At 52.4% G+C, this 24,642-nt stretch overlaps 1 protein-coding gene across 1 annotated transcript in view; it reads left to right on the top strand.

The window, feature by feature from the left end:
* JADE2 (jade family PHD finger 2) overlaps positions 1-24,642 on the top strand; it is an 80,935-nt gene that overhangs the window by 30,833 nt on the left and 25,460 nt on the right. The window contains 2 exon segments of the mRNA XM_041119280.1: positions 9,753-9,922; positions 21,108-21,319. Of these exon segments, the coding sequence (XP_040975214.1) occupies positions 9,753-9,922; positions 21,108-21,319 (382 nt within the window).

Below are 24,642 nucleotides of genomic sequence, written 5' to 3'. Positions count from 1 at the left end.
CCCGTTGAGACACGCTGTGTCACTGCTCTCCTCCCTGGGACCGGCCACCTCCAGCTCTTTCTCTGCTCCATCCCACAGGAGGACGCGCTGGCAGATGCCGGGTACCAGTGGTCCCTCCCGCGGGGTCCAGGGTCTCTGGTTTCAGGTGTCCTGCCAGTGGCTTGTGCCAGGGGTGACAGCAGGGTGCCCGCAGGGCTCTGAGCTCTCGAGCACCCTGCGCTGGTGGCCGGGGTGCTCCCGATGTTACCTGGAGCATCTTCAGTCGAGGAGGGGAGTGGTGAAGTGCACAGGCACCCGTTAGCACCAAGACCTGGATCCTAAAGATGCTTTTAGGCTCATCCAGCTGGTCCAGCCAGCTTGCATGCAGGGCTAAACATCAGGCCAGTTAATTTAAAACCTAACCCATTTAATATCTTCTTGGCGTTCCCTTTCTTCTTTGAACCCAGCTTTGGGAGTATAGTTTTTGGCTCATGGTTTTACAGACTTTATTAGAAGCCATAAAAGTGAAATAAGTAGGCGTAACATGGTTGGTAAATCTGGGCCTGGGTACGTTGAGGGTCACAAAATTGTGTTTGTGGGTGGCAGCTCATTACTGTGACCATCCACCACCATCTGTAACCCCGTCCTTCGCCCTTATGCCACCAGGCTCTTTTTCTAACATCTTAAATTTCGCTCTGCTATCGAGGAGCAATAGCGCCTATAAAATCTATTAGTTTAAGTTCATAAGAAGATTGGGCATCTGGTCCGAATGGCCTGCTAGGTACTATTTTAATAAACAGAAAATGAAAATCATCCCTTTAAATTGCTTTCTTAAAGTCATCATGTGCTGCAGGAGAATTCCCCTGTGAGCGGAGCTGGTGGTAAGAACGGTATCGGCATCTGCTGAAGGCTGCTGGCAGAGTTATCTTTCCACTGACTTTCCTAAGCTGATTTATTTATGGACACTGGACAAGACTAACTTAGACTGGAACGTGGGTAGAGAAAAGATGACTGACTAAAGCCTTCATTGTAATAAGTATTTTCAGAAGAGAAACACTACACAGGATTAATTATTTCTATCTAGTATATTAAAAGGGAGCATATAGAAAAAAATGCCTTCTCCCTTCAGCCAAGTGAAGCATTCCATTTACAGAGATGATTAACCATGGGAATTTGCTGAGTGTATTTTATTACTGCGTAATCTTCTTCAGGGATAGATGTGATCCTCGAGAGTGTTGGGGTCCACTTACTCCTTTTCCTCAAGTGCCCTTGAGAACCACTTTCAGACTAATGGCCTCAGGTTTGTTGTGCTTTTCAGGCTGATCCCAATTTTCAGCCCTTGGTTTAAATGAGCCCTTGATTGATACAGATACTTTTTTTAAATGCCGTGTCTCCGGCTGGCTGGGTAAATAAAGGAGTAAATGCTTCTTCAGCGTAATCGAGCTTCTGCGAACGGTTCGGCACTCGGCGGAGGCTTTGCCTCCGCGATGCTCGGCCGTGGTGGCGCGGGGAGAGCCGCGGCATCTCGGTGGTGGCACATCACCACCAAACGCCGGTCCCAGTAACCGCGATGGGAACGCGTGCGGTCCCGCCATCGGAGCCTTGCCGGGGTGCTCAGGCTAAGGAGGGCAACAGAACCCACCAGCCGCCTCGCTGTGCGTCAGCGAGAAGTGACTTATCTCGTGGTCGTGGGTCTGCTGCTGTTGGGTGCTCGGTGACGGCGCTCAGATGCAGGTAAAGCCGTTGTGCCTCTGTGGAGCTGGGCAGGTCCGTCCTTCCCAGCACCGCGTCCTCCGCCGTAGGGGCTGGGGGGACGAGCAGGGCTTTGGGGGTCACTTTGGGGGGGGGGGGGGGGGGGGGATGGTGTTGAAGACCGCTCGCAGGGCAGAGAGCCAGGGCACCTCGCTGCTCTCCGAGCTGTTCGGTCGCACCCCCGAGAAGCTGTTGCCCCAGACCGTGGGTTTTTTCCCCAAGAACAGTGTCGTTTGGGGAGCGTGGTGCTTGCTGTGCTCTTCAGCAGCGCACTGTTTCTTTTTTATTTTCAGTAGACGTGGGCTTTTTACCCGAGTAAAACTTCAGGGTCCAGCAAAGAGGTTTCTGCTTGAATTTTTTTGAGGTATTTTTGAGATGAAGAAAATCCTTGTGTTGCTGTAATAGGATAATGAGTCTCTGTAATGCACCTATGTTGTACTAATGAACTTTCAGGCAATGCCGTTTGTTTTTGTAGTGTTTTCATTTCCTGCTTTGGCATTATTTATCCTCTGCCACCTGCCCAGTTTGGTGCATTTGAGACATTCCCCGTTGGGGTGTGGGTCACCCCAGCCTCGTGATGCTTTCCATCCCCAACCCAGGGTCATGCGCGATACCTTCTGTTCTCTCAACAGCCCCTGCACATCACGGAGCCTCAGAAGCTCAGAATCTTGCCTTCTCCATGTGCTTCATAACACACTGCTTGCTACCTAAGACTCTTTTGCTCTAATTTAGGTTGAGAGAGGTGGTTTGGGGCTTTTTGGAGCACGTTCTTGCTTTTCTTGCAGACCCAGTTTGGTTGGGTTGGTTGGTCATGCCCTACACAGGGTCCCTGGCTGCAGGGATGCTCCTGTGTCACCATCACCATTTATTTGGAACATGCCAGGGCTGATACAGCCTGGGGGTAAGCATGTCTCGCCCTCTTTGAACCGAGTCTAGGGATGAATAACTAAAGCACCAAAACTCTGGGGGAATGGGAAAAACCCTTGAAGATGCATGAAATTCCTCTTGTGCTGTGGAGATCTGCTCGTGCAGGAGTTGGCCCCGATGGAGACGGCAGGGCAGTGCAAACGAGTTGGGTCGATGAGATCTCAGCCTCACAAATGCCCCAGTAATGAATTTCCTAGCGCTGCTTTTGCAGTTTACCTGACTACTTCTATTTTTTTAAAAAGCAGGAAATTTTCTAAACAAGCCAACATAAGCCCTTCGATACGGATAAAGGGAAATGGGAAAACTGGTAATTGAGGTAATTAAGAGCTTGACTCTTGCCTTCTCTCAGAGAAAAGAAAAATCAATGGAGTGCCTGGCCGGCCGCATTGCTGCTGTCAGCAGGAGGGGATGCGGACGCTCTCCCACGCCAAGGCAGATGCTAGGGCACAGCACGGCTGTGCCGCTGGCTCTCGCTGAGGGTGAGGAACGGGTATTTTCACCAATCGTCAGAAGAACATCTCTTCCAGCATATACCTGCTTCTTGCCAGACTCCTCGGGCACCTACTGCCCGCCACGGCCCCGGCAGCGATGGTTGGCATCCCTTATCACCCACGTCCCGCACCACGGGCGATGTCTTGCCATCCTGAAGCAGGTAAGAAGTCCTGCATCTTCCCCACCATGCCCGAGGCTGGAATAGGAGAGGAAAACTGAAAAACAAGACTAGAAATAAAAAGGAAGGGTTGGTTCCTATAGGATCACCGATGCCCGAACCTGGGATGTGAAGAATATTAGTACGTAATGCAAAATTCACCACAAATTTGTGTGAGTTGGTGGCACGTGTGCAGACATCCTCATCACCCAGCCTGGGTTTTTCTTTTTCCACTGGGCAGCTATTTGGAAACATGGATTTCCAAAGGGAGGGATTAAGCCCTGTTCCTGCGAAGCCCTGATGATGTCCCTGCCAGGCCCAGCTCTCGGAGCCCAGCGGGAGATGGACAGGAGATACTGGTGAGGGCAGCCTCTGTGGTTTTTTCCCTTTTTCTAGCTGCGTCTCCACTGCAGTGTGTCTGGGCAGCACAAAGCTTACAGCTTTTCGGGCTCCAGTTTTCTTGATGTTATTGTAGATGAGGAGGGGTGCACAGCATGGTCTGTTTTCTATATTGCTGTAAATCAGGGTATGGGTTTTTCCAAAGGATTGCTCTTTTGTATTAAATTGTAGGATCTCTTCCTTCCACTGTTTCTCCTAGCCCAAGGCAACTGTCTCTGCAGTCATTGATCTTTATATCTGAACACCGAGAAGCTCTTTGCAGGTGTGTTAGCATGTGTCAGGGAGGAATGGGTTGCTTTTTAGGAACATGATTTTACCCGCTAAAGCAAATCCAGGAATCGATGGGGAGGCTGCGCACCTCCGGGCATCGTGTGCTTCTTGGTCTTCCCAGAGGCTCGGGGTGTCCCATGTGAGCCCCAGCATCTGGCAGCCTCCTGCACCCCTCGGGGTGGGAGGGATGCTCACAGGAGCAGGCACAGCCTCTTGTACGGTTTGCTGAATCGTTTGCGAGCCGTAAAAACCTCGTGTTTAACTAAGTACTGTGGAAGAGTCGGGGGTTTGATCTGGACCAGGCATCCAGCAGGTCCTTTGTAGGGTTATACAAGCTGCTCGCTGTATGAAAAAAATAATTTTGCAGTTATTTCCGAGGCGCTATTGGGCAGCACATACCAGCACCGCTCGAGACACAGCTCAAAGCCACCCGGCAGGGCAAAGTGTCCCGATGAAAGGCACTGCCGTCCCTGCGGAGGTACAGACTTGGCTCTGGAGTCTCATCTCCCACCAGTGCAAATCAGCCTTAGCTACACTAAAGTCGTAAAATTCATGTCAGTAGCAAACTAGCGTAAGAGGAGCCACATCCAAACCTGCAGTTTTTGTTTTCCGATTAGGTATCCTACGTGAGGTTTCAGCCTCACTGGGTCTGGCCATCTCTGGGTGTGCGGAATCTGCGGGTAAGGTCTTGATGGCAGCGTTTGTTTTCCTGGGACTGGGGGGCACAGCGTCCCCCCGGCGTGGGCATCACCTTGGGAGGCTCTGGCTGATGGACTTCCCTCCTCCGTGGCTGTGTTGGTCTTGGAGGTTTCATGCCAAGGGGCTCGGGGGGCTGCGGACCATTTGGGATGTCTTTCCTTTTTCATCTTTTCCCTTGGTTACGGACGACAGGCTTGGGGTTAGAAGTTCTCAGCCAGGTGACTTCTTTGTGCAGTTTCTTCATTTCTGACCTCCTCCGTTTGCTGATACTTGAAATGGCAAGAACACGGCGTGAACGTGTCCCAGTATCCCCAAGTCAGAATTAACTCCGGGGAACGCCAGCTCGTGGTGCTGGATCAGTGAGGGGGCACAGGGTCCTGCCCATGAAGAGGAAACTCCAGAAGTAAAGTTTAGTGGTTGTCTTTAGAAGATACATTTCTTATTAATACTTACTCCATATAGCACTAATAATTGCTAACGGAAGCAAACTGCAGTGAGATAGGAGCTGTGCAGGCAGCGCAGTGCTGTGGTAACCAAGTGCTGCAACACTTGATCAACCTTCCCCAAAATGTGTTTCCAAACGGGGGGAGGCACCTGCCATCGCTGCGTTGGCACATTTCAAACCTTTTAACTGAGCGCCAGCGAGCATGTGGAGCATGCTGTTAGATCTTTGTATCTTAATTAACTTGATCTTCATCATCAGCGATGTGGTGAGAAGCAAAGAGTCGCTCTGTAAATTCCGGTTCCCGTTAAACCAAAGCAAACTCCCATTTAACGGCGCAGTGTTAGGAAGGGCAGAACATCAAGCTCTTGTGCCGGCAGTGCTGTTATCATCAGTGACCCCGTGAAGCTCCCCGCGATCTCTGCATCACCAGGGTCTGCGCAGAGCCAGGACCCGAGCGTCTAAACACCCATCCAAGTTTTGGGGCGGTTTGCTAGCATTCGGGTGCATGACCGGGGAGAGTCACTCGTCTCCCATCTCTGAGCATCGGGTTCAGCAAAAATCCTTTTCCACGAGGTGATACCTGCAATAAGGCGGCAGAGGCTGCGCACACACGGCGGGCTTGGGCAGGCACCGTGTCGTGCACGCTGGCCGCACCGGGAACGCGTCGGCTCGGCTCTCGGCGGGTGGTATCGTATGTACCGCCTTATAGATAACCCAAAGAGATTTCTCCAGTCACCGTCAGCATCCTTACCAGACTAAGTGCGTTTCGGTGGCTGTCAATACAGTAAATGACCTGTTCAGGCCGCTCCTTTGATACGTACACAGAGCATTAATCTTTGCACTTTTATGCCAGGCTAAAAATAGCAGCTCCTTTCTCCCGCCGCCCCGAGCATCCCCGGCTGGCCCTGTGTCACACTGTCACCCGTTGCAGCGGCTGTTTGGCGAGCAGCTTGTGTAACTCGGCTTAAGGAAGGCTGAAGGCACCATCCCTGTGCCCGCTCAGGCAGCTCTTTCCAACAGGAACGCTCATCGCAGTTGGAGGATTTTTGGTTTTTTCTCAACAGCTCCGAGCTTTCTCTTGTAAGACCGCTGTGCCCAGCCTGCCTGAGCGTCCACCGAGGGCCTGGCGCTTTGCAAAGCTGAGCTGGACCTGGGCTCGTGGGAAGGAGAGGTTCGGTCCTTCTTGGACCAACTCACGGTGTACCAGTGACTTCTGGATATTTTAGGGGGTTGGGAACTCCTTGGATGAGAGTCCTGAAGCCTGACCAGAGCATGCCTAGTTTCAGTGTTATTACTGCTGTCTGCATTAAATACAGATGTTACTGAATCCCCAAGCCCTGTCCTAGATTACAGTGAACTCGTTTTAAAATCTGGGGACTGAGCGCTGTCTTTTCATGGGGTTATTTTCAGATCCCGAACTGAAATTTGGAGATGTCCTCAGGGCATGGGGACACATCTTTATTTTCAATTTACTGATGGGGAAAGTAAGGCAAAAGAGGCAAAAGGAACCCCTTTCTTGAGGTTTACTTCTCCAAGCAACCAAATTATTGCTTCTTCTGCTGGTGGCTCTGGAAGTGCCTCCAATGGTCGTGACTGCCAAGGGCAGCAATAAAACTAAATGTCTGGGTCCGGAGAAGCTCCAGGTTCATCTTCCTGCCCTGCCACCCACAGGTTTCCTTCCCAACCTTGGGCAAGGCAGGTAGGGTCCCTGTTCCCGAGGGCAGCTGTGCACAGATTTTTTCCCTCGGTGCTTACAGACCTTGGAGCATCTGGTACCACGATTCAGCTGATTATGTGATGGGCACGATGGCTTTGCCCCAGGCACATCACAGAGCACGAGGCACTTGATGCTCCGACATTTACTTACGTATTGGGACAGAAGGCAGATAAAAGTCTTGCAGGGGCCATCGGGCTTCCCAGCTGGCACTGGTGCAAGAGCAGAATTGGATCCTCAGGCTTTGCACGGCAGAGAAGCTGCTTGGAAGGGGATGACGTGCTGCAGCGGGTTGCTGTTTGCTTGTTTGTTTCTTCGCAGTGTCTTTCTGTGTTGACATTTGTGCCGGGAGGTGGTATTTTGGGGAGGAAACGTGAGCTGTGCAAATACTGCAGCGAGCTCCAGCTCCCAACTTCGCAGAGATCTGTCAGCTGGCACCACAGGCTGCTTTTCATTTCCAGCTCGTCCTCTGCTTGCATGTCATTATGCATGACACTGTTGATGTGTGCATGGCAAGTGTCATGCATATTGCCGCAGAGTTGCCAAGAAAAGGCAGAAGAGCTGACAGCCAGCGCCTGTTCACTTTCTGTGCAGGGAGTGTGCGGCAGATGAGGCAGTTCCTTTCCCTGTCCCTGTGGTTGTGATCAGAGAGCGCTCGGAACAAATCTCGCAGACCATCGTGGGATGTTGTCCATTGCCGAGCCTGCCAAAGTGCTGCCCAGCATGGTTTGAATGCGGCACTAAAGTCTATGGCACGCTGAAGGTGTCCCTGCCTGCAACGTGGGGCTTGGTCGCCAGGGCTTGGCTGGAGGATGTTTTAAATCAGGGGTTGCTCTGCCTGCAAGTGATGCCCGACCCACTCTGTGCAGGTATCCACTCCCCAGGGCATCTCATCTGAGCAGCCCAGGACCAGGATCCGATCTCTGTTGTGCCCCAGTAAATTGGTAGTAATTGCTTCTGGGGAATTAATGGCTGGAGGAGTCACTGTTGCTATTGGTATTTGGACCATCGCATCTATTGGACCTCATTTTTCTCATGTAAAGATTTAATTTCCATAGGTGAATGGGAAAACTATTGCTGTAGGTAAAGGAAAGTTGCCACGGACCCGTGCTGGGACTGGCTGTCAGCGTGAGCCCATCAGTCGACTAGTGCAATGGGGCTGGAAGCAGAGAACCCAGCCAAGACAGCCTGCATCACCGGGGAGAGGGCAGCAAGCAAAGCTGGGCAACTTCTGGTCACCAAACTATAACCCATCTTTCCTGCAGTCAGGTCCCGGACCGGGTGAGAGGGGAAGCACTGGCAGAACTGGGGAGACCTCCGGAGATGCCTCTGCTCCCGCTGAGCACTTCGGGCAGGGCACAGCGGGGAGAAGGCGTTCAGCTGCCGCTGGCTCAAGTTTCCGAACGTAACTAGGGCAGAGCATTGCACTTAAATTCATCCACTGGGCAGAGAGTCTCGTATTCGCAGGGCGCAGAGCGCGCGGTGGTGCCAAGCCCGGCGCCTCCGTGCCGCCCTGCTGCCCGCAGGGTGGAAGGAGCTTGATCCCCAGCGTGGCTGAGATGGCAGCGCGATGAGCAGAAGCCCTTGCCTTAGCCCTGTCCTCATGTTTATCCCAGGGCTCGGGCGCATCCTGCCTTTCTGAGGGTGTGGGATGCCCCTTTGTGGCCATGGAGCAGGGATGGGTCGGTGCCGTGGTCTCCCCCTCGCCAGCAGGACCACTGGCTCCGGGCAAGAGCATCGCTACTCGTAACGGCCCCGGTCCTGTGCTTGCACGTGCTTTCCAGATCAGATTTCCTAGTTTCACAGGCAGGAAAGTGTATTTCTCCCAAACGGGCTATTTCTGCCCTGATGTGGTATTCCTGCATGAGCCTCTCCACGAGCCCCCGTGGGGAGAAACAACCCTCTAATGCCAGGGGGAGCAACGTGAGGCTGATGACAGCAGCTGTAGCCGTAGGTCGAGTTATTCGACTCGGGAATGCAAGCACGGAGGAGGCTGCTGCCACCAGGCTGGTGGTAATGCAAGGTGGGGAGGAAGAAAGGAGCCATACAAAGTGGAAAAACGGCTTAATTTCTCATGGTGTGAGGGGGAATTGGAGAACTGTTGAAGATCGGGCATGTTACCGCAGAGAGCCCGGCGCAGAGCCGCCCGCTCGGTGATTCCCTGGGGTTGCTCTGCAGCTTGGAGCCGTGCAGGGCACGGGCTGGTTCGTACTGAAAAACATCAGTGGGCGTTTAGGAACAACGAGATGTGGTGGTAAAGCCTGCGTGCGGCACTGATGCCAGTTTTATTTCTGAAGGGATTGGTGTTATACAACCAATCTGAAGGGAAGAATACACCGAGACAGATGGAGGCACAGGCTAAAAACCAAATTCCTGATTCCCAGACCGCTCGTTCCCCTCCTGATCGTGGCCCAAGGTGGGTGGCCATGGTGCTGCCTAGGAAGCCAGCCCGGCGGGAGCCGGAGCCGTGCCGTGGTGGGATGCGGGCTGGCCCAAGGTGGCGGGCGCGATGCCGGAGCGATGCTGCCACGGTGCTGCTTCTCCGTGCTGCTTTTCTCTGGGACGCAGGGAAAAGCACAAACTCTGGGTTTGAGGTCCCGGGAAGGGGAGCTGGCAGCCAGGCTGTGCTCAGCGTTTCCTGAAAATCGGCTTGTTTTGATGCATCCCGACTCAAACCACCACATAAGGTGCCCAGACCAGCAGTCTCTGGGAAAGTGCTTGTGCCCAAGTTGTGGTCCTCAGAGCATCCAAGGCACAGGAGACAACACCCGAGCGCACAAAACCCCTTTGATTTTGCTGGGCTTGTTTTTGTTCTTCGATTCAGGTTTGTGCACGGCATGGTCGCACCCTCCATGGCAAGAAGTGGGATACTTCTGTGAGTTGTAGCTCTTTCTCAGCCTCTCCTTCTTTTCTTCCAGGATCATACCGCAGCTGGAGAACTCGCCTTCACAGGTTTCACCGAGTAGCCTGCCTGGCTCTGAGATTTCGGAAGCTACAAGGACTTACTTGCAAGGAGTGAGCCGCTACGACCTGGATGAGCTCGATGCTTGCTGGTTGGAACTTGTTAATATGGAGCTCAAGGAGATGGGTGAGTATTGCTGTTGTTTTTCTCCTTGCCTGGGCATCCCAGAGTGGGCATTTTTAAGGCTTTCTAAGTAATTGTGGAACAAAAGGCCTTGAAGAAGAAATCTTCTTTAAGGCTCTCCGAAAGAGATCATGTGGATTGCCACAGCGCAGGATCTTGAGTGTATCTATCTCAACGCTTCTCGCTCACATAGGGCTTTTGGGATGTGGTGCAAGAAGAACGGGGCAAACCAGATGACGGTAGGAGCAGTGCAGCGTGCCCTGTGGAGCAGGGGTCTGATTCGCAGAAGAACTGATAGACCCAGATCCCTCATGACCATGCTCTGATTGCATGACCATCATCATGATCCCTGCAGCATCTGGACTGCAGGAGGAGGTGTTGGTCAGGATGGGTGTGTTGAACCTGACTCCTCTTCCTTTGCCCAGATCTGAAAGCATTTCTCCAACGTTTCTCCAGCCAGGCAGGTGGAGTCAGAGGGAAGAGGCTTTCCTAGTCAAAATGTGTAATTCTCAGAAATGCTCATCCTGGGTTGTCTCTCCGTTCCCAGGTGTCTCTAAATATCACAGCATAACGTAGCCTGCTGTTATATCACTGCACATTCTTAAAATCCATTAGTGCATTTCGGTTGAGTGCAAGTACCTGGACTTGGAATTTGACCATTGGCACTAGTGCTTAGCATGGTCTGCTGGGCACATTTGTTGGCACAGACACGTGGGTGTGTAGTCCTGCCAGACCGTGGAGGGATTTTCCAGTCCTTGTTAGGTAAGGCTTGCTGCGGTGTGGCTGCTGCTACGCAGGTAAGAATAACAACGCCATAAAACATTCACCTTGTGAGGTCAGTGAAAGCTGAAGTGTGCCTACATGAAGCATTACTCCCCGTTGCAAAGGTCTTTCAAGGGTGGGACAAAATATGTTATCAAGTGCTTGAGCAGACGGGATTGTGCACCGCCGAACAGGAAGGTTTGCTGAGTCTCACAGCCTGCCGGCTAAGAGCTGCAGCAAGATTCAGTAAGATTGCAGTAAGATTTAGTTCAGTAAGTTTGCACGGAGCAGAAGTTGGCCACCACATTGGCTGATCTGGGTTGCAGAAGATCTCTGTTCTTCTGATGTACTTGTGATTTACAAGCAAATTTTGTTACCATGATCTCTGGGACCTTGAGAAAGTTGTAGAGGCTGCTTTTAGAGTTTGGCTAATTATCTATTATATGTATCCTGTATATTGGATTTCCCATAATCTCAGTGTTGTGGAGCCCATAGTATCACTAGCAAATTGCAGTCAGCTTTGCCCTCATTAACTGGTCCTGTATTAGCAGCCTCAGCTCTGTCATTAGCACACCCAGGTTTTGAAATACCGGCAGCTACAGTCGAGTCCTTGGGCAGCGCAGAAGGTGCTCCAGGGCAAAGCGGAGTAGCTCGGTCCTGCTCAGGTACCTTGCAAGGATCCACCCTTCCTAACACAACACAGCTGCCGTTACTGCATCAAGAAACCAGACTGTACCACACTGGACGTCCTTCTGACTCCACCGTGCTTTCGCTGTATCTCCTGCTGCGTTTCCCTCGCTGTCTCCGCAACTGGGTGGCCGTCAGAGGTGTCTCTGGGCTCCAGAGAAGGGTTGTCTCTATTTCCACTTCCCCCTTGTACGGATTTCAGAAGTCTCTAGAAAGGCAGCAGGCAGAGATTTGGCTTCTGCAGCTCAGTTGGGTTAAATTTGGCTCGCTTTATTATTTCTTCAAAGTATTAGGTTACAAACGCAATGTCTTAAATGGCTTTCAGATGTGGAGCTCCCGTGCTGATGGGTAACTGGAAGGCTGAGGTGAGACGGGAGCTGGCCGTCCCCTGCGGCTGCGGGCGGCATGTCACCTTCGGGCTGGCACGTGCCAAACCGGAGCGTGTTGGGGGAGAGAGGCGGCTTCGCCAGCGGTGCTGCCTTGGGAATGTGCTGGATTTAGGAGGGGAGCTGGAGCATCCTCACAGCTATCTACCCCCGGTAGCCCCGCTCCTTGCAGGTGCATTGGGTGGGCTGGCGTCGCAGCATCCCGATGAGCACACCCTGAACCCGATGTCGGGACAGAGGCGATGCTTTGCCGCTGACCCTCTGTGGAATTTTGAACGAGATGCATTGTTTTTTTCCTCCGGCTCCTTGTCATTTATCAGCCAGTCAGCTTTTTCAAGGACGGTCCTTAGGAGGTGTTTGTACAGCACCGGTCTCTGACGAAACCCCTGAGCCCTCCTGCCGTAACCGACTAGAGACGGTAATAACGAACCCAGGGGATTTCAGCAGTGGTAATGCGAAGAGCCTCACTGTCCGTCAGCTGATTCTCCAGCCCATTTCTGTTGCTGAAAGAGCACTGTAATTACTGGCTGAGCCTAAAATATGCTGGGGAGAGAGTAGCTTTGAAAACCAGCGCTTGGCGTGTGAAATCCACTGCGGATATGGCTTCAGCCCGAAGGATTCTGGTATCTCGCCCCATCCCCCAGCCCTCCCGAATCCTCTAGCTGTGCGAGGGCTAGTGCATTTTTTCTAGTGACTTGAAAGGGAAAACATGTGGCATTGATTAATAACCTATCCCCGGCACCGCGGTGAGCCAGGGGTCTGGCAGGTAAGGGGCGGGATGGATGCTGGTACTTCTGGCTGCAGGACCACGGTCGCATCACCCACGCCGGCCGCGCCTGGTGCTGCCCGGGGGGCTGGACCGCAGAGGCTGCGGGGCATCGGGGCTGCTCGGGATGCATTTTCCTGCCCGTGGGAGCGATGGGGTTTGGGTGCTCGTGGAGGAAAGCTGTTGCAGGAAATCTTTCGCTGCTCACCCTCCTGGGCCGTGCCGGAGCGGAGGCTCTGCTCCCTCTGCTTCCCATATGGGAGAAGCCAGGCGCAGCGGGGTGGGATTTGGGTGCCCTTCACCGCCCAAGGCAGAAGATTGCCGCCTGCCTAGGTTGGTCTGAAGGCAGTCCATAAATAGCGCTTTCTCCCAGAAGCCCTCGACGTTAATGACATACTGAGATTTCCAAACCAGCTTTGCTAATCTCTGAGATCATTAACATGATTTAACTGGAGAATTGCAGCCTCCTCCTATTCAGAGAAGTCAGGAGTTATCTCCCAGCGTCAAGAGATAGGCAGAAGTTTAAATTCCTCCTGGGTGTTTGGCTGAGCTGTTGTCACTGGGCAGTCCAGGGGCACAATGTGTCATTCCCAAAATATTTAATGACAAAGAAGGAGCCTGATCTCTGACTGGCTCTTGAGGAGCTGCGGGGAGGAGAGCTGGAAAACACCTATGAGATCATCCATCTCGCTTTGCCGTTAGCGCGCATTGATCCACGTAGCACATGCCTTTTCCAGTCCTTTTTAGGTCACCCCAGGGATGGAATTTTATCACCAAGATCAGATAAATCTCCAGATAGCTCCAGCTCTCTGCACTCTGCCGGCTCCTCTCCCAATTAGGTGGAATTGCTCCGAAAAGCAAAAGTTTTACGCGTAAAACAGCTTTAAATAACTTTAAATTCCCCAGTAAGATACCTCAGTAGCTGTTACTGTACTTGGTAGAAATGTAGTGTTTAAAGAACTTCTGTGCACTAGAGATGAAATCAATATTTCAGCATGCCTAAATGTTTTATTTGTTGCTGCTGCAATATGAGATAGTAAAAAAAAGTGGATCTGAAGGAGTCTGAATGAAACCCTGAGCCAGATTCCTGTATATGCCACTCCAGGCAGCACAGGCCTTTCCTTTTAGAGAGGAGCCATGCCGTAAGTCGTCGTTTTTATATTAACATTTTATGCTGTATTTTGTGATCTTCCCTAAATCCAAAGCTATTGTAAAAGCAAGGCTAGAGAGACTTCAAAGACCAAGGCTGAAATATCCCTTTGCGGCGATCGGCACTTCATAAACACACGGAAAATCCTCAAGAAATTGCTAAAAACGTTGCCGGAATCAATTTTGCTGAAGGCAGAGTCGAAGTTTCTAAGTATTCCCTTGACTTAATCCATATGGTGTATGCTGCTCACATATGCCCACCACAGCTTCTATCTTGGGAGCTGGAGGTGTTCCTGGTATTTTATGGCAGGAACATGCAAAGGTCACATGTATTGCTTTTGAAGCTCCAGGGGGAATTCATCACTGCATACTTGAGATATGTCTGTGTACTAATGAGATGATACCTCCCTCGGCGGAGGTGAGATTGGTCAAGTAGATGTGGAATAAACCGAAGTCGCTGGAGTAACCCCGGGGAAGATGTGCTCAATGGAGCAGAGGCTGCCGTTAAATGCACGCCTCGGAGAGCGGCTCCTTGCCTCCTTGGCAGCGCCAGGAGTCCCTGTCCGAGGTTACCCCCATCCCACCGTGTCCTTTCGGGGTTCGGGGAGCCCCTTTCCCCCCTCCCCGAGGCAGCACGCTGGCACTCCCCAGGCAGAACCCACCTACGGGTGCCCGTCACCATGGCTGGGCTCCATCCGCCGTGCAGGGCCACCCCAATATCTGTCACTTGAAGCTCTCCCGTTATTTTAACGACTTCGAGAGCGATTCCCCACCGTGCTGTGGTGGCACCGGAGGTGCAGCCCCATTCCCCGCCGGTGCAGCCGGCCGGAGGGAGCCCTACAATGGGGACCAGGGGCTGCTGTCCCCCCCCAGGGATGCTCCCCAGCCCCGGCTAGCTGGGAGGATGTACAGAGCCTGTCCTTTTTATAGTGGGATCCGTTTTCTTTAACCACCAGCCCGGGTTCCCCCTTTTAAGTGCATTCCCCCCCACCAACAGCCATAAGGGACCGCTCGCAGCGATGGCCCTTCCACCACCTTCCCCGCCGTGCCCCCGCACCCAGGATCACCCTGCTTGCCGCTCATCGCTTGTGCAAGCTTAGCCCGTTAATAATTCAGGGTCTGTTTGTTTGGATTTATTTTTTTTTTCTTGTTTTGAAGAAATCCTGCCAGTTTGGAGCTGTTTTATAACACGTCTGTGCTGCAGCCCGCAACAAACATCCGCGCGTAGCCTGAGATCTTTTTTCTCCGCCGAGATCATAAGCTCATTGCACAAGTAATCATTTCAGCAGCAGACCGGTTTGGTGCGTGGATAGACGAACCAGCAAATCCTCTACTACTTGGTGGTATATTACAAGCAAGAGATGTATTTAATAGAGGTACCGATGTACAGCTGTTCTCAATTACACTGCCGTTGATCTGGATTAACGCCGTTGGTATCAGTGGGAGGAGGACTCGCCTGAGCCGCCCGTAGGCAGGTGCCACGCTTGCGCTTGCTGGTGGGCTGTTGCTCTTCATGTAAGGCTCCATACCCCAATTTAATGCGAGGGCAGAACTCCCGCCGTGTAAACGGGCAAGTCGGCGAGCCCCGGGGGGGTAAAGAGGCACAGAAACGATGGCGATGAGGAACGACGAAGGCGAGAGCCCGCTGTGGCTGGCCGACGGCGGGTTGCTGAGCGGCACGGCGCGGGTCTCGGAGAGGCGGAGGTGGATGCGCAGGGCTTCTGCTCTTCTCCTGGGTAAACAGCATCGCCTGCCGAAACTACCTCCAGCGATGCCGGCTGGGATGCTCCTGAAGCAGTGGGAGACACGGCGGTTTGCTGGGGTGCCGCAGCACGGGGCGGCTGAAGGAAGGCGGGGAGGAAGAAGAATAATAATTCCATCTTAAATAATCCAGGTTAATTTTGTGTGAAAATAGCCTCGGCCTTTAAGCTTATCTTTAAGCAAGGAAATCCAGAAGTATTTTCAGGTGGCAGTTCCTTAAGTTGTCGGCAGAGGTGAAAACACCGTGAGCCTCTGGAAGGGAAAGCTAAGCTTATTTAACTCCTTATAGAAACAGATATTGCAGGAAAGCCGTGTTAATGTATAGATTAGCAGGGTGGGAAATCAGTGGGAGAAGCTTTAGACATTTTACCTCCAGGTTTTTCAGCACAATCAGTTTTTATGTCAAGTCGTTGTTTTGCTATTTCCATAAATTCCCCGCAGTAATTGCAGTAGTTTCCAGCAATATTCAGAGTTTTGCTGCTGGATGGAGCGAGGAGGCTTTCATCAGAAGTGCTCCAGGACAGCTCTGTCAGTGCCGAGCATCGCTGGAGAGAGACAGCAGCTTATAAAGTGGCTTCTAAAACATTTTGTCATCATCTTAAATTTGAGCAATAATTGATGTCGGTGGGTGGCGGAAAGGGTGATAATTGGTTCCTGTAAATCTTTTAAGTGCATTAGCAAGCTGTGTTTGTAACAAAATATCTAGAAGTTTCACTGTGGATGCTCAAGCTTGCGCAGGTTGCATGTCACCGTTTGTTTTGTTGGTCACGCTTTGCGTTAAGGGTCTGTTTATAAATAACACTGGTAAAAGATGAACGTACAATTGCTGCATCTCCCAAGCATTGTGTGCCTGCGGGTGATGGGTTGGGGTGGCTGGGGGAGTCCCAGATGGTCCAGTGTGGCGTTCGGGTGTCCGTCCGTCATCCCCTGTCCTTTCCAAGGGATGCCTGGGACAGGACCTGGGATGCCCAGGGCAGGGGTGGCTGCTGTCCCCATCGGTGCCATGAGCGCGTGGGTGCTCAGCTCCCAGCCTTGTTCGGAGACAAAGCGTGCTTCTCCCAGGGTGTCCTTCTGCACAGCGGTGCCTAAACTCGGTTTCAGCATCTAGCCGGTGCTTTTTCTCTTCGGATTGCTTTCATTCTCCCGGCCTCCGAGGGGGGAAGGGTCCTCAGCACAGCTTTCCGGAGGCAGAAGCCGAAGCGGGCAGGTTTGAAGTGACTCGCCCAGGACGAGCTGGAGGGACACTGAGCTGGAAGGAGATCTCAGGAGCCCGGAGTCCCCGTGCCGTCTGTGAACACCCCTGTCCCATCGGGGAGCTGGTGTCCTTTCACTCTCAGTCTTTCAAAGATACTAATAGACAAGCCTACGTCATCTCAGAAGTGCTTTCCTTTTTTTTATTTAAAAAACCCAGTAATTCTGCTTGTTCATATATATTTTTACTGAAAAGTAGACTCCAAGGTTTATAGCTTGTGAATCAGCTAATGGCATAGCCTGCAGTCCTGATGACTGTTTGTTCATGAGCTGCTTTATCTCCAGGTATCCTCCACAGGGTAAAAGGATTTATTGTTTCAGTAAATTGATTTTAGTGGAGCACAGTTTAGTCAGAAATAGGTCTCCGTTTTGTGAAAGGTGGCTCTCCAGCTATTTTTTTTCTCCCCGTGCAGTGAGTCAGCTCACACCACGACAAGGAGTAGCTGAGAATTCATTTAGCAGAAGAATATTGCTCCTTCATGCCACATAAATTACGATATTACAGAAATAATTATAATGGAGAGCGGCGTTGTGTAAAGGAATGTGCCTGGTGGTTCTCCCAGACCCGGCGCCGTGGCTTCGGTGCCAGCCCAGCGATCCCAGCTCCTTTGGGATAAAATATTTAAATCTTGTGTTTCAGGTGCCATATGGGCAGCTGCTGCGAGGTCTGGGGGAGCTGAGGCGTGTGGGGACGGGGACGGGACCCTCGGGAGCTCTTTGGGGATAACAGGGATGCTGGACAGCTGCGGAGCCGCAGGGATCGTGGCAGACCCCGACGGCAGAGATACGGGGAAGAGTTTTCTGCTGGGAGCAAAGTTCAAACGAAAGGCCGGGTTCCTACACGTTTTCCCTTCCTGAATCAGATCTGGAGACCTCCTGTAGTGCATCGTCGTCTGGTGCCTGTTCTCCTCCTCCATTTCCGAAGCAAAGTCTCCCTCCTCCTCCGGGGGATGCGTCCTTTGGCTGGGTACCTGCCGCCCGCCAGCATCCTGCTCTGGACCGAGAGAGGATAGCTTTTCTCCGGCTGGGATGCGGTGGGAGGCAGTGCTCCCTGGGTGACAGTCCTTCCCACCGTGGGGTGATGTTAGGGGTGTCCCATCAAAACCAGTCGTCGTTAACGCGCTCAGTGTTAATGGGGCGAGGGTACGGGTGGCCTCCTGGAAGGGGTGATGGGACATGGAGCTTTTTACTCCTGCGTCCGTTTTGAACATGGCTCCAAATTGCCAGTGATTATATTGGTGTGAGATGGAATTCTCACTTCTGGACAGAAGTGTCTCCCTCCGGACAGAAACTATGGAGAAGTTTGCAGATACGCTGCCCGTCTCTGCGGAGGCTCAGAAAAGCTTCGTTTTCTCCCCCACCTTTCATACAAGACCTTGGCATACCTTAACCAGGTAAAAATAAGTTCCTCTTGGTCAGCAGGTAGAGTCCACCGTCCTCGTGATGGTCTCAAACGTGACTTACTCCCTGAATGTCACTGGATTTATTCATTGTAGCCAAGGTTACTATCTGGGTCTTTGCTTTTCCTTCCCCAGGGACAATAACAGTGTCACTTGTACGTGTACACAGGGAGTGTTTTGGTGGAGTATTTTCTTGTTTTTGTGATTTCGCTGGCCACGATCAATACAGATAGAGTTTTCGCAGCCAAAAAGATGACAATTTTATGAATGGAGTTTAATAGCACAAACTTTATAGGATGCAGAAGGAGATAAATGGAGCACAAATGGAAAAGCACTTCACCCCCAGGCCCCATTGTTTAGTGTTTCATAAACGATTAATCGCTTCATCCCCATCAAGTGCAATTGTCAATTCAATAAGCTCCGAGGTATTCTGAATGGCGCTTGGCAAACGAATTCCTAATGTAATTACATCTAAATGGAGTGTGAGAGCGTGCGTGTGTGTGCGTGCGGGAGGGAGAGATCTATATTTTTCGATGTAACGGTATAACAACTACATTGCACGTAGGCCGATAAGGAAACCCTGCCGGGGTGCTGGTCTCGCTCCGGTGTGAGAGTTTTGGGATCGGTGGGGACTTTCTCCCCAGGGTTGAGCTGGTGATGCCGGGGCATCGCTGTGGATGGAAAATGCAGGCAATGGGATGGGAGCCGGTTCTTTCCACTCGAGGTGAAACGGGAATGGTGACGATGCCAGCGCGATCCCGGCAATGCCGGGCAGGTCAGGGTCATGATTCCTGTGGAAACCCCCATCCCTTTCCTTCGTCATGCTGCCTGCAGCTGCCGGCTCTCTGCCTGCCCTCTCCCCTGAGCACCGGGCAGCTCTAGAAAGCGCGTGGTGAAAAGCTCTGGGAGCACTTTAATGATCATTTTGCTTTCCAGAAGAGCAGAGAGAGCAGAACCTGAAATGTTGGGAGAAAGGGAATAACTCCAGGCTGACACTCCGGTACCCGGGATCATAGTCACAGATGCGGACTTGAAACGCTGACCAAGAGAAGTATATTCTTGCCGGGCTTGTTTAACGCTCGCGTAAAGTCATGGCTTGGACCAAGCGCAACTCGGGCGGTGTGTTTATAAAGGGACGCGATTAAGGCAAAACCAACGCTCTGGCTTTGTAACCCGCTCCCTGCCCTGTCGCATCCGACCGGCACGATGCCAACAGCGAGCCGGTGGCTCCATCCCGGCTCCGGCGCGCGGAGCTCGCCGTGCCGCCGTGCCAGCGCAGGATGCTTCCCATCGCTGAGCTCCAGCAGCCCCCGGGCAGGCTGTGCCAGCCTGGGGCTCTGCGGAGATCCCGCGCCCATCGCAGGGGCTGCTCCCTCATAAAACAGGTATTGTCGGGTTCCTCGGCGTGTTGCGGCACAGCAGCCCGGGCGCTTGAAAGGGTTGTGATAGGGAACAGTGTTGTCTGTCTTAGATGGTATCTCAGACTCGACATAGACGTGTAAAATGCCAGGCTGGATGTTTGCAGAGACTTGTCAAGCCAAGGGAAACGGTGCCAATGAGAAACGTTGGGGAAGAGCTTAAAAAGGCAGACAATGGTGCGTTTGCTTGCCGAGCTCGCCTACGGGTTGCTTTTCCCCCTTGACAGAGTTTTTTCAGCTGGTCCGTGGCCATCGGGGGAAGGGGCAGCCCCTGCCAGCCCCATCCAGCTGGAGGTGCTGGGAGCACTGGCCGGGACCTCCGCGGCCCCATCCCTCCCCAGCCCCGGGGACCTCTCGGGGCCCCAGAGCTCGGCCTGGGACAGGGACATCACACTGTGGTTCGAGAGGTGCCCAGGATGGAAAATTTCTCACTGAACATCTAATGAGTAACTGCTTCGTATTAGTACTTCCTCAAGCCTGTTTTTTTCCCCTTCTCTGCTCATAAATCGGGTATTTTCTCCCGTTGCCTTGCAACAAGAAAGGTGGACAGCAGCACGGGTCGGGCTGCTCCGCTGTCTGGCGCATTCTGGAGCATCCTGGCCGTCATCATGGATAATATACGCAAATGAAATGCAAACATTAAATGTTTTTTATCGCGTCTTGCTGGTATCTCCGTCCCCATCTCTGTGCCTTCCCTGGTGATGAAATAGTGCTCACGGGGAGACGGGGTGCGGTGGGGGCTTAACTCTGCCTCTTTCCCATCGCAGAGAAACTCACTCCTGCTGCTGACAGATCTTTTCCTTCTTTTTTCCCTTACCTGGAGTGACCTCACGTTGCTTTTGTGGCACCGGGATCTTTGTGTGTGGGTGAGAGGCAGCACTTTTGGGAGCAGCGTTCAGCGTGGCACCGTTCCGGTGCTGCCGAGCTCCTGGCAGCAGCATCCCCCCTGTAACAGTGGCTGGGTATTCTGCTGCTGGAGCTGCTGCTCTCAGAAAGCCTCTCCTGGTTATTGGCCTCATATTCCTGGTTGTCAGTCTGGATAAACCTCTGGTAGAGCACCTCTGCCACTTCTTTCCACTAAAGGTCCTGGTTTGGGGGGGATAAAACACAACACAGCAGTGTCTGTCCTTCTGATTTCACTAAACCCAACCAGGAAAAAAATAGGTTATTTGTCCTCAATTTCAGCCTTTGGCTTCGGTTTTACAGTGCCATTTAATTGGCCTTAAAAGGGTCAATTTTCAGTCTTAACAATTAAAGCATTGACTTTGTGTTGCCAAAGCTTGTCTGAGCCCTCGCTGCAGAAAGCATCTTTGCAAAACTTGTCTCCTTGAACATTTAAACTGTCAGACCTAATTATCCGCATTGCTTCAGCTGAATGGGTTTCTTTCCTCTCAGCCAGCAGCAATATTTTGTTACTGTCTATGAAATATAAACTGCAACCCGAGTTAGAAGCAGCCGTTTTCTGAATCGCCGCTCTTACCATCGCTGTGGATTTGCCTCTTGAGTTGCAATCTAAAATGCTCAGCCCTTTGCAAAACACTCCCTGAAGGCGGGTGGGCTCCTGCGCCGGAGCTGCATCAGTGTCCTCCTCTGCCTTCTGCCTTGCAGAAAAGCCCGAGCTGGACGAGATCACCCTGGAGCGAGTGCTGGAGGAGCTGGAGACCATGTGCTACGAGAACATGAACATCGCCATCGAAACGGAGGAGGGTTTGGGCATCGAGTACGACGAGGACGTGGTGTGCGACGTCTGCCGCTCGCCGGAGGGGGAGGACGGCAACGAGATGGTGTTCTGCGACAAGTGCAACGTCTGCGTGCACCAGGTGAGCCCCCGCCGCGGGGGGAGAGCGGCCGGTTTCGGCTGTCCGCGCATCACGCTCCTATACCCTCCTCCGGGTTCCTGCCGTCCCCACCGTCCCCCTCTCCCCGAGCTGCCGTAGACCCCTGTTAAGCTTTTCTGATGGATTCCCAGTGCGTCTCCAGTGGAGCGAGCATAGCAGATGGGGTCTTGGATAGCTGGCAGGCAGCAAACTTGCTTTTCGTACTTTAGCCCCAACCCTTCATAAGTGCCCAGAGAAATACGCAGCCAGAGGTTGAAAACCGCTTTCTGCGAGCTTGCTTTGCCCCCTCCTCCTTATTCTCTGGTCTCTGTGGTATTTTATTTTGTGCCTCCTCTTCCATTAGTGTGCTTATTCTTCTTTCTTTACCCCATCTTTCTTTATTAAACCACCATGGGATCTTTAGCACCCAGGGGTGACCAGCACCGTGTGCGGGACAGGCTGGTGGGCTGGGAGGGATGTGGGTTTGGAGCCCTGCACCCACCCTGCACTCACTGGAGGGGTGGGCTTCCACGGACCTCCAGCCTCCTCCGCAGCGTTATACTGGGGGTAGTAGGACCTTCCAGCTCCCCCAGCTCTGTCTCACGTCGCAGGATTTCTGTCCCAGCTTCCCTGCTGTATGAGTGTAGGATTTCATTTTATTTTGCTGCCTGGGAGGAAAATAATTTTATTTTTAGAATTGAATGCAAATGCTTTAAGCCCTTGCTGGGGGGGTTTGTGGGCTCCTGCGCTTGGGGAAACCTTGACAAGGAGAAAGCATCCGTGTAAGGGTCTCCTGGGTCCCGCGTGGGTCCGGGGATGTTTTGCTGGTTGTGCTTCGAGGGGACGCGCCGTGCAATGCTGGAACGGCAGCTCCTGGGCTTCACCCTCTGTGTGAAGGGTTTTGTTGGTTTTTTTTTTTCCTCTAAAGAGGGCCATTTGCTCATCTTTTGGGCAGCTTTTCCATCAGCGCTTCCTGGAGGTGGGAGAGCGTTGGAGATATCTATACTAGCGGGAGGTGGGTGTTTTGAATGGTTTCCATCAGTGAATCAGATTCCACAAAATACCAGGACGATTCAGGGTTGGGGTTGGGGGTTTTTTTTTTGTGTGTTGGGGTTGGTTTTTTTCGAACAAGCCCAAGTGGCAACGTCAGGCTGTGAGCTGACACGTGCCGGCGGGCAGGGGCTCGGGGGGAGGCAGCCAGCGTGCGCAGGGCTGCCGTGGGGACGTCGGGACCCCCGCTGTGCCCACCACGGGCCGTGGGACCCCGCGGGCTCCGCTTTCGGCAGCGGTGCTGGGAGCAGAGCGGTGCTGCAGAAGGGGATGCGGCGGGCCGGATTTCAAGGCTGTTGAAAGAAAAGGGAGATTCTCTGTTGTTTTCAGGGAGCAGAGTCCAGCCTTAAGCCCGGTGCCCGCCCGTAAGCTGCCTGTGATTTAATCTCTGCGCCCGTTTACGCCCTAAGCCGCAAAGTCCAGAGCCACAGCGCGGGGTGTTAACGTGGCATCACGTTTCTTATCTAACCTGCCCCGTGCCTTTGCCAGCCCCACATCCAAAACCTGCCGGGGACGATGCTTTCCTGCGGGCATCCAGGTGCCGATGCTTTGGGTATTTGGGCAGCGGTGGAGGGGAGCTGGGGTCCTGCGGGACACGGCCGGAGCCGTGCTTCATCCTCCTGCATCCCAGCGGGAAGGGGCAGAGGTCAGGGTTGTGCTCAGACACACGTTGGTGAGTTATGGTGCTGGAAGGGATCGTTGTAATCATCTCATCTGCATAACACAAGCCATGAGGCTTGCTATTAATTAATTCCTGTGAAGCGTAGCTTTTAGAAAACACATGCAATCTTCATTTTAAAATTTTCAGCTATAAGGAATCTTCCGTCCCCCCCGCTGCTAAATCGTTGTGGTTCATCGCTCTCGTGGTGGCAACATCGCACTTCTCTAGCATGGGAACGATCCATCTCCAGCTTCCAGCCGAAGTGCCGTGGTCCTGTCATTACCGAATTCCCATTCCCTGGCGTGGGGATGTGGCCGAGCCCTCCTTCTCTTATCTTACATGGACCACACCAAGCTTTTCTGTGGCTCAGCATCCTCCCTGTTTTTTTGGTGTCCCCATCTCGGCGATGTTGCACCCGTGACAGGCACAGCGATACAAAGAGCTGCTCTGCTCCTACTCAGCATTGCCCTGGCTCCGTGTTCCCAGAGCACCTTCTGGCTGGTGCTGGGCTGCGAGAGTGCGTTTAGCTGATAACCCACCTCATTTCTAGAGCTGCTCCTTGTCCAGGACAGAGGCCCCATAGTATTTGCTCCTAGGAGCAGAACTGCACCTTCAGCTGCTCTAAAACATCTAGGAATAAATAACCGACAGCTAAGACTCTGCTGGAGATGCACACCTGGTCATAATTCCTGTTTTCCCCTGGATTTTGAGATCAGTCTGCCAGTTTATTCTCCTGGTAGTACATAGCAGGCTGATTTTTGTCTGGTACTAAATCACATGTTTTATAAAACTCTGTTACAGAAATTATTTATCTGTCAGATTTGGAGGCACCGTGAAACACACAGTTAAGTCTCTCTGAACCATGTAGACTTGCAGCAATAATATTACCTCCCTTAATTCCTTATTATCCCAATAATCTGTTCAGGAAGTGGCTTTTTGCCCTTGGAAATCACTATCAGTCAATTTGTGCTTTGGGGCAACCTAAAGTCATGTTAGAAAGTCTGTTCTTGGCCGGTAGAGACTGAGGGTACACTTTTCCCATGCTCATGCGTCTCCAGGTGCCCCCTCTGCCCCGTCCCCACCTGCAGCACTGTCACTCACGGTGATGGTGACGTGCAGCGGCAGGATGAAAAGCTGCTCTTTTTTGGGGTAGACTTCATGAAGTGGAGTTGACAAATTCCTGGGCTCAATTTACGGCCAACAGCACTGGGGGTCCTTATCAGCGCTGCCCGCTTGCCTTCTGGAGGGACGTCAGAGCAGCCAGATCTGGAATTAATTACATCGCCTCACTTAAAATAGTGACACAGCCTCGCGTTAGCGCCTAAGGCAGTTGTCTGCCACTCTCTGAAAACCCTTTAAGTGCGAGCTGTTGGGACCTGCTGGTTAAAAACTGTCTGGTTTTACTAGTAGCTGTTTAATACAGTCATAAGTTACGGCCGAAGTGGAAAGTATTTTATCATCATCATTATGTGATATGGCTTATCATTTGGCTCTTCCCCAAGTACGGAAGAGAAATATTTATGAAACACTTTGGCTTCTCTGCATCCTGCGCTATCGCAGCAGGTCAGGGAGCTCTGTGGGCGACCCGAGTCCTTTAGTTCTTGCTCTCTTGGCC

The sequence above is a fragment of the Aquila chrysaetos genome, chromosome 22 (assembly GCF_900496995.4).
Source record: "Aquila chrysaetos chrysaetos chromosome 22, bAquChr1.4, whole genome shotgun sequence".
Lineage (NCBI taxonomy): Eukaryota > Metazoa > Chordata > Aves > Accipitriformes > Accipitridae > Aquila > Aquila chrysaetos.
This window is presented reverse-complemented; position numbering and strand designations above follow the sequence as displayed.